Below are 9756 nucleotides of genomic sequence, written 5' to 3' on the forward strand. Positions count from 1 at the left end.
TTGTCTGCTTTACTAATTTCTTACATATCAATATATATATATATATATATATATATATATATATATATATATATATATATATATAATAAAATATATATCAATATATTTAGATAATGAAAATAGAAATAAAATATATATCAATATATCTGTAAAATGCTACTGATTGGCCAATTAGCAAGTCAAGATCTAGATGAATCTGTAGAAAGTCAATGAGGTATAACTTCCTTGATCATGATAAACTCTGGTTAAGCAAACATGCATTGATTTATGACTTAAACAATAAATGAACCACCAGCTGATAAAGATGATTTATTGTTGGGCGGACTTTACAACAGACCCTGTTTACAATGCCTGCCTGATTTAATACAAACACAAGGAGTAATGAAATTGTGCTTTGTTTGGGCCAAGGAGGTTATAACCAAAGCAAAGGAGGCAATTTCATTACAGTATTAGGCCATACCAATTTAATTTCTTGGCTCACGGATTTTTTCATAAAAAATATGGAGCGATAGGGCGAAATAAAAATAAAAATAAAAATTGTAAAATGGTTGGGGTAAAGGTAATGGCTAATCCAAAACATAAAGAAAAAAAGTTTTCAGCTTGAAAAAAGTACAAAAACACTATTTTTGTACAGTAACAGCACCTGTACCCACACTTTAAGGAGCTTATTATATAAAGGCCAATTTGCTACACCAGAAAGTTGGTGAATGGTTTCATTAATGGTGAAAATTTGCTGAGTAGTAATTTTTATTTTTATTTTTTTTTCCAAAAAATAGGAGCGAGCGAATCCGTGAACCAAGAAATTAAATCGGTGTGGCCTTAGTAACTTTGTGTTTGTATCAAATCAGGCAAACTGTAAACAGCGTCTGTTATAACCTCCTTGCGTGGGCTATAAAAGGCATTCATCCAACATTATATCATACCATTAATTGTAGAAGAAAGTAACCGCCATACCTGAATATTTACATTTGGAGAGATTTATAATCGCGTAAATCAAGATCAAATCATATGATTATATCTCCAGCGGTGACTCAAACTGATATACATGTGTATTTTATAATAGTCCCGTTTTTCGCTGCAGAGTCAACTTGGAATGAACTCACACCATTTTCTGTTGACATTTTGCGCATGTTTGCCAGCTAACTGTTACACCCATGGGTTAGCGGACACATGGCAAAAGACTGGTGATCAATGAGGCTAGATACTTAAAGTTTTAGACTTCAGTTTAAAATGCTGCAGTACTGTGGACAGCTTCCAGGGGACCCATTTCAACTTTCAAGTGTAACAACTAGATACGAATACAAACAGTCTCCTGGCTCCTGGGATTCAAACCCACGCAGATCTAGGGCTACCAGCTAGTGAGCTTATTTGTAACCAGCTCGCAAACTAGTACTCACAAACCCAAAGCTGCTAACCACTTGACACCAGGCCAGTGCACCAAAAGGTCCGGGAACCATAATAGCATGGTCAGTTTGGTGGCGCTTGAAAGTATGAACCCAAAACAATATAAAGCCAATCCATCAGGCTGTTCTTGAGTTACTTGGTAATCAACAGACATACACACACACACACACACACACACACACACACACACACACACACACACACACACACACACACACACACACACACACACACACACACACACACACAAACTAACTGTCTAAAATACATGAACAGCTGTAGTAACCAAGGTTGATCAAGGATATAATCTCAGTAAGCAGCTGAGCTGAGTGGACATGCTTTAGTTTTAAAAATACGTTACACAAGGCAAGAACTGTTACAGCAAAAATAATGACAACAATTTATGATTAAGGGGAAACCATTTTTCCTATCTAACGTTCCAACACATGAAGACACAATGAACACACACCTAAAACCCTCTCCTTCGTTCATGATCATTCATAACTCTTCTTTGTCTTCTCATAAGTTCCTCATCCTTTCTTGCGCAGCATCTAAACGCTATGTAACATTAATAATTTTGCAAAAGCTAAACAAATAAAAAAATATTCTGAATGTCATTTTTCAAATACTTACAATAATCTATAACCTATGATATATAGTTTTGCTAACTATTTGCTCTTTTACATGTCTAATGACATCTGTAGTGCATTCGTGTGGCTGCTGTGCTATGCACTTTGACCTCCAATCAGACGAGCAGCTAGCAGACGCCGCGCGCGTTACGGTGAAAATCTTGGCATATACGTAGATCTTCAAGTTTAACGCCCACTGTTTCGCACCTTCATCACAACAGACATCTTTTGCGTTTTGTAACAATCATTTCGTATGTGTATGTTGTTTATAATACTAGTATAGTAGCCGTCGTCGATTGTCAACACTTAGTAAAAGGCACGCCCCCCTCCCACCCTGCGTGACCCTTCATGTGATTCTTGTTACCAAAACATGGGGAAGTTACTGTTTGTATGATTATATGTTGCATGCAGGCCTTGCAGCTCTACCTCATTCATTATAACGCATCTAATTCTCTGCACATCCTTGTACTGTGGAGAGAGCACAACAGTCGTTCTAATAGGCTAGGTTGTCAAATGCAAAAAAAATTATTTCAAAGCCGTCGGCCGTCTAAACCACCAAACTGAGATGACCCTCAAACTGTCGAAGATTGTATCCAACTTCCCACAAGAAGGCCTGGCGTTCGCTTTCGCCTATGGATCTGGCGTTTTCCATCAGAGAGGACATAAAGCAATGTCGGTAAGTCACTAATTGTAATCATCAAATGTTTAAATTTCATTTCAACCTCAAGATTGACATGGGCAGCAAAGCACTACATTTCGTATGTTCAAAAATATCACATGAGCATCACATGATATAAGATTATGGATGATCATCTACGTGTAGGAACTGTGAGAAAGTCTGCAGCCAACAAGCAGCGAACTCCCAACATGTCAAGATAAACAACCATATGATTGTGGGCATCACATGATAAAAAATTCTGGTACACAATAGTGTAGCATGCTTTCCTTTGATTTCAGCAATCCTTGTTTACACATCACCACAAAATTAATGCGCGCGCTGATGTCATCCATAAGATTTACTCGCTGTGGCCTAACTCGTAACTTTAGCCGCAACTGAATGCACTAAAGCAACTGATGCAATGGAGATTTTTTTTTAGGTAAACGTATCGTAGTCTGAGTGTCTTGTTTAATATCAAGCCTCCGTGGAATTATGAAACAAGCTGGGGGATGTATCTTGTTATCTATCAGATAAACACACAAGGTAAATTCACACGCTTCATGAAAGGATGGACAAATATACAACAAGATATCATGTTTTCACAATTCTAAACAAACTTCTCCTTTTTTATTTTACTGCATATGCTTATTATGAACATGCCAATTCTTACCTCATTCCTTGGTTCCTCCCCCATATAGCAAAATATGGTGGACTTCATCTTTGCTGTGGACAATGCTGAAGCATGGCACAAGGAGAACATGAGAAGAAACAGGAAACACTACTCATTCCTCAGCAGTTTGGGGCCTGAAGGGATCGCCAGGGTACAGGAGAACTGGGGTGCCAGGGTTTATTTCAACACACTAGTTCCCTGTGAGGATAGAGTAAGTACAAAAGCGTCCCTGTTAGTGTTACAAAGCCATGAATGTAGCATGGAGTCCAGCCTTGTTAGCTTTTCATACTTATTTGGATGCTGATGATGGTACATGTAGTAATCTTTTGTTGAGCCAGGTACTTACCAGGTCATATAATGTTTGACAGGATTTGTGCAGTTTATTTGATTTGTTTGATCTACTCATTTTTTTCAGATAATCAAGTATGGAGTTATCAGTACAAGTGACCTGATAGATGATCTTTATCTGTGGAAGACTCTGTACGTCAGTGGACGCCTACAGAAACCTGTAAGTACTGTAAATGATAGCAGTGGTTTTATTTTCACGGTGACCTTTTCACTATGAAAACCAGACACCACAAATGTGCATTTCTAAATGCATTACTACAGTAACTGTAATACATAAATGCTTCTACTGCAAACTTAAAACAGCACTGCAAGTGTCTGCAAAGTTACATAAACTTTCAGTACTCCTGTTCATAACCTTACATCAGGTTTAACAACAAGACATTTGAGTGTTCAGCATGACATGAAGTTAAATGTCACCAAGCTATCAATTCTATTACAGGGCCAGCAACAACAATTTAGTATCAGCACAAATGCCATTTACAAGCAAAGGCTTATCCACACCTTCACGCACGGAAAATACGTTATCGTACCACACTACATTGTCACGAACAGACTACCACCTAAACTCCTTCTTTCCAAGAACTGTTAGGGATTGGAACAATCTACCAGAATCAATTGTCAAAGCACCAACACTACAGGCTTTCAAGTACGCCATTTCCAACATGTAAGCTACCATTAGTGTGACGGGTACTCACCGCCTCCCAGCTGCAGGGAGGCGGACAGGGATTAGCGCCCCTGCCCTTGAGGAGCTAGGCTACACACCCATACACCCACACAAACACAAAGCAAACTGTAAAGTATTGAAAAGCGACCACCCAAAGCCAAACGACCCGTAACCACGTCCAGAGCCTTCAACCACTTGAAGTTGGACGTTATACGAAGAAGAACATCTATGTGGAGCTATAGAAGACCTGTATTGATTCTGATATGCTACAAATAGCCTACAGTGATTACAACAAGAAAACAAAGTACCAGTAGTGATGTACCTCTTTCTTTTCATTAACAACAGCACTTAAGTCTGCTCTGTTCCTTTTCCTTTAGGTCCTGATATTGAAAAGAAGAGACAACCCAGAGTTACTAGAAGCTCTTCGACAGAACACATTGAGTGCCATGGCTGCAGCACTGCTCATGTTACCCGAGGCATTCACAGAGGAGCAACTGTACATCGCCATAACAAGCCTTTCATACACAGGTTGTTTTTCTTCTTCTTCCTATTGGGGCCACAGTCGTCATCATAGTGAAAATTCTGTAGCCTAGGTTCTTTGTTGTAACTGTACTGGAAGAGCTTAGAACTCCAAAGAAACCTCTAATATTCATAAGATAGAAGATTAGGGTTGACAAGCAAACACATCTTAATAACATTTCTACAGTATCATATCATTTTTACTACATGTGTTCATTTGAATTCGCAAATGTTTGAACTTTCAGCAAATGCAACAGATTTTAAATGTTTCTATCCCTCATTCTATATAATGTAGCTAGGTCTCTGTACAAAAGCAAAGTTTACACAAAGATTACTTGATTATACAATCATGTATTGTGTTTTTTCATTGTTCATCAGTTGTTTTTCTTTCAACACTTTCACAGATGATATTATTATTTGATGTACTGTAAATGCAGAAACTTATGCAGTGGTTTAATGTTCACGGCTGTCACGGTGGCTGCTGTACCGCAAATTTAAAACCAACTGGAACATTTTTCCATGGCAGTAAGAGACTACAGTGCATGGTGCTACCGCGAAAAGTCCTTTTTTCCTGCTATGGCGAAATTAAATCTCTGCAAACTTAAATGCATTTACAGTATATTTTAGCGATAAAGCAGATTCTATGTATGCATCAGCAAGCTCTTGTGTTGTTACAATGACAGGAGACTTCCGTATGACAGTTGGAGAAGATAAGCAGAAGGTACAGAACATTGTGAAGCCAAACGTCGCCAGGTTTCAGGAGCTGTATCATCCCATCTTGGACCATGTCAACCACATTCACTGGCACAAGAAACAGGCTTTTATTGAGGTATTTGTTTGTTTGAACACTTTTGTTCATTAAATCAGCCTGCTATATTTGAGGGCATAAGGGAAGAGGTAAGGGTCAGAAAAAAATATAACAGAGATACAGATCGCGGGGAAGAGGTAAGGGTCAGAAAAAAATAAAACAGAGATACAGATCGTATGATAAGATTAAATATTGTTAAAATGCAGCTGTGTGACTTTTTCAGCAAAAGTTTCTTCAACTCTATTTAGTACTAACACTAGGAACTACTCATTCTGCCAGTTCATTCTAGTGATGCTGAAGAATAGTGATGGATGTCTCCCGAAACATCTGAAAGTACTCTCCAAGTGTTGTTACTAGTATTCTGCTGTAAAGACTTGGATGTTTAACCTTCCTAAATGTTTCTTTAAATTTACCGTTACAGCAAGACACCAGTCCCCATGCGGTGTACTCACACCTGAACATGCTGCCAAAGACGTTACAGGATCACATCTGGCTGGAGAAGAACCGAGATAAGAGATACCAGGATACCGAGGAGGTGATGAAGAGCCTGGCTCACAGTGCAGACTACAGAGAGGTGGTAGAAAGAGGTGACAGACAACAGATACTTCTCATGGAAATGTCATGGTAAAACCTCTAGAAGTGGCCACTTCTATAAAAGGACCACCTGGCCAATGTCACCACTTTATGGTTATTCCTTAGATAATTTTTCCATCATTGACGCAAGCATTAAGAATCCTTTCTACAGTGACCATGCTGCATAGACCAGATTGTATTTGTCACAAGTGGTCTTCTTGGGCAGTGTTGAGACTGTTGACTAGATGTTGATGAAAGCCCTTGTCTCTTTCTGTCTGAGATGACCTTTCTGTCTGAGATTTGGTAGCCTGGGTACCATCCTTCATAGTAACGTCTACCTCAATCTTTTTGCTGTGCAGACAGCTAATTACATTACACCAAATGACCACTGTCACTTCATAATTTCTAGTTCGTTATCAATGGTAATGAACTTTTTTTTCTTTTCAGGAGTACAAAGTATTGTGAAAAAATCCAGCATTACTCAAAGTTTGAAGAGTATTTTAACAGCAGGTGAGACCAGCTACCTTTTTTTCAGTGCTGAATATTGGTAGCTTTACTAATAACATACCCCCCCCCCAGTTTTCTTGATGTTACTATCATCACCAAACACGTGCTTGAAGATACCAAAAGTAAAGAACCGTCTACCGTCTGCCTACGTTCATTTGCTCATTGAACAAAGGTGCATTTTTCACATGATATTGAAGCAAACACACTCACAATAGAAGGAGGTCTCGGAGATCAAAACTTTTGTCAAGGAAATTTATCTTTGAGGCAGGCTCAGTGAGTCCCACCTATTTTGTTGACTCCTTCAACTTTTTCATCTCTGTATTTCAGAGAGTAATTCTGGACCATCTTCACGTACAATTGTCTTCTTTCTTCTCTTCTCCTGAACAGGCATGGTGAAGAGTGTGAGGTACAGTGCAGCAAAACTGAGAAAGATGTTGTCCAGCAGGAGGCAGCCCGTGTCGGTGTAGGCAGCAGAGATGGGGACAGTCAGGGATCTGTTCAGTCTGACACTCAGACGTTGTTTCTATGTTTTGAATTGTGGGTGCAAACAGTGATAGCTGAATGCCTCACATCTATGTTCTAGTTATCTTTTAAAAGTTTGTTTCTTCAGTGCAAGTACAGTTAGCTTGCTTGAAATTATTTACACATAGCCCATTTAATTCACAATTATCCATCTACAAAGGTGGCCTTGTGTAAAGGGCTTGCATTTTACTATCCATCAAGGTTCTGAAATGGTCTTGTTTGTTCCAAGTTTATGTAAGCTAACATTGGACATGATATATTGTCTCTGCAACTATGTTACTTGTTATCATCTGAAACAAATAAAGTCTTGGAGTCTGGAACCCAGTCTGTTTTAACACCAGGTTGCTGCTATGGTCACTTCTATGAAGAGGCAAACTGGGAGCTGGAATGATTTTGTTTTGCATACATACCCAGTATCAATATAAAAGCGCCAAGTAGTGACCACTGACTCAATACTTTCCCCACGGTTAGAAAGCGAAAGTATTGAGCCAGCAGTCACTACAGAGGATGGTACTCAGGCTAGCGTCTTATGACATTACACACCAGGTTTGCACTGAAGTAAAAGCTGCATATCTGGACAGATTTATTTGATCCACCCATGTCGAGAAAGACCCCTACCCTCTTCCTACATACATACATACATCATCGACCAGAGGTCGGAACCAGGCAAGTACATATTTCATCCCATAGGGCCCTATCTGACATAGCTTGCTCTAAATTCTCAAAATCTATACCAGAGTCTCTAGTTAGAGTGTTCGTAAAAGTCAAACCTCTGCAACTTCAACCCTCTTCCTAGTGTGGTGGGCTCTTTAAACATGGTTGAGGCGTGGTTGTCCTCAAACCAGGTCCTCCTTTCAACGTCCTACCCAAGGGATGCCCCTAACTGAAGCGAGGTGCTCTTTTTCTTCAGCGAAAGAACTAAGGGGCAAATCATTGGCTTTAGTTCTTCAGCTCATATGACGTGTGCTTAAGTCTTTATCATTGAATTACTGTGGGAATAAGAAGTCACCAGTCTTATGAAGCTATAGTTTTGATGAGATAACGAGCCTATGATTGTACAGTTTGGCTACAGTAGGACATTTTCCCATTTATTCTGACTCATTCGTACTCTTCTACGCTTTTTTAATCCACCCAAAAGCAGTCAAACACATAGCATGTTAGCCTAACTAAAATCACGCTCCTAGCGGTCATCCCGGCCCAAGGGGGTCATTAACCCCAGCCAGCGAGAGATTGTGTAAACACCGGCTACATAGCTTGTCAGTTGAACACTTGTAAAGGTAAGCTGATGTGTGAGGTACTAGTACAATTCTGCATTGGATCTGCATGTCCGGTGTCTTGTATGGTCTTCAAGCCTGTTTTGAATTCTGCTTACTAAGAAAGATCTGTTGAACATGTCTCCCAAACAGTATATAAAGTCTCACGTAAGGCACTACAATTCATAAAAAGTCTATACTTTCCATGCCCTTTGACAGGAAACATACCTAGGAAGTAAAAACCTGGCAAAGTCAAGAAATTCTGTTTTTGGTGTTCTCCAGAGTTGTCAAGTTTCATTTTCCGGAATGTTCCCAGTCAGATTTTTTCAGTAACAAATACCTCAGCCTGTTCCATCATGTTTCTTTGCGGATGACTAATTACGAGACGTGGCACTACAGACAACTCTCTAGATAAGAGCCAACTTGATTAGGGAATATTCTCAAGCCTGTTCTGGATTCTGCGTAAGGCCACATTGATATTATATGGATGACATCCGCGCTCGCACCAATTTTCGGCCATTTCCAAAAAAAAAAAAAAAAGTTTTCGACCACACAATAAATTGTGCAAAGCAGCTGTAAAATGAGCACGAATATTCCGTAGATTGAAAAAAAGTATCAGATAACGCCATGGAATACCAAAATGAATCTAAAGTCAAAGAATAAGATGTGAAAGGACAGAAAGAAAAAAAAATCTATTGTTGGTTGGGGGAGATTCCAGTACAGAAAATTAAGGTCCAGAGGAACATTTCCAGGTCCGGACATGAACCTGGACCTGATTGTGGAAACTTGAGAACTGGCAATACTCAAAACAATGGTAATTGGTCAATTTTGCTACAAAGGAATCTGTTTGGTGGATTATTAGATTCCCACTGCATTTTAAAATCCCATCTCCATGTAATAAAGGCTAAAAAGAAGAAAAAAAACTGTCTCTGTACTTTTGACTGTAGAACTTCTGACTTGGTGCAATTGACTATAAACTCTACTTGACTTCGCTCTTGTTGTCTTCTTGGCCCCCCGGTTAGACCCCAAATGGCTGCCGACATATAGTGTGTCCATTTTGTAATTGGCGAAACCTGTTCCTCTGTTGTTTTTTTCAGGTCTGTTTTTTTCGGATTGGTCCAAAAAGAAAAAAAATGTTTTACACCCGTATGGTGTACTGGTCCCTACACCTAACTGTTGGTATACCATACTATGTGTGTTA

The 9756-nt window shown here is 39.3% G+C and overlaps 1 protein-coding gene across 1 annotated transcript; it reads left to right on the plus strand.

The window, feature by feature from the left end:
* Window positions 1-2136: 2136 nt before the first annotated feature.
* On the plus strand, window positions 2137-7637 carry LOC118416128 (phosphatidate cytidylyltransferase, mitochondrial-like). Its single transcript, XM_035821203.1, has 8 exons — window positions 2137-2709; window positions 3390-3572; window positions 3777-3869; window positions 4751-4901; window positions 5576-5721; window positions 6122-6287; window positions 6721-6783; window positions 7168-7637. Exons 1-8 carry the CDS (start codon window positions 2599-2601, stop codon window positions 7245-7247), a joined length of 993 nt encoding a protein of 330 aa, XP_035677096.1. The 5' UTR covers window positions 2137-2598; the 3' UTR covers window positions 7248-7637.
* Window positions 7638-9756: the final 2119 nt, after the last annotated feature.

The sequence above is a fragment of the Branchiostoma floridae genome, chromosome 5 (genome assembly GCF_000003815.2).
Source record: "Branchiostoma floridae strain S238N-H82 chromosome 5, Bfl_VNyyK, whole genome shotgun sequence".
Classification (NCBI taxonomy): Eukaryota; Metazoa; Chordata; class Leptocardii; order Amphioxiformes; family Branchiostomatidae; genus Branchiostoma; species Branchiostoma floridae.

What these genes read in the sequence shown, in the direction of transcription:
- LOC118416128 (XM_035821203.1), top strand. Translation starts at nt 2,599, where the DNA reads ATGACCCTCAAACTGTCGAAGATTGTATCCAACTTCCCACAAGAAGGC. An exon ending in CAGAGAGGTGGTAGAAAGAG is followed by an intron (nt 6,288 to 6,720) that starts GTGACAGACAAC and finishes TTTTCTTTTCAG; the next exon opens with GAGTACAAAGTATTGTGAAA. An exon ending in GAAGAGTATTTTAACAGCAG is followed by an intron (nt 6,784 to 7,167) that starts GTGAGACCAGCT and finishes TCTCCTGAACAG; the next exon opens with GCATGGTGAAGAGTGTGAGG.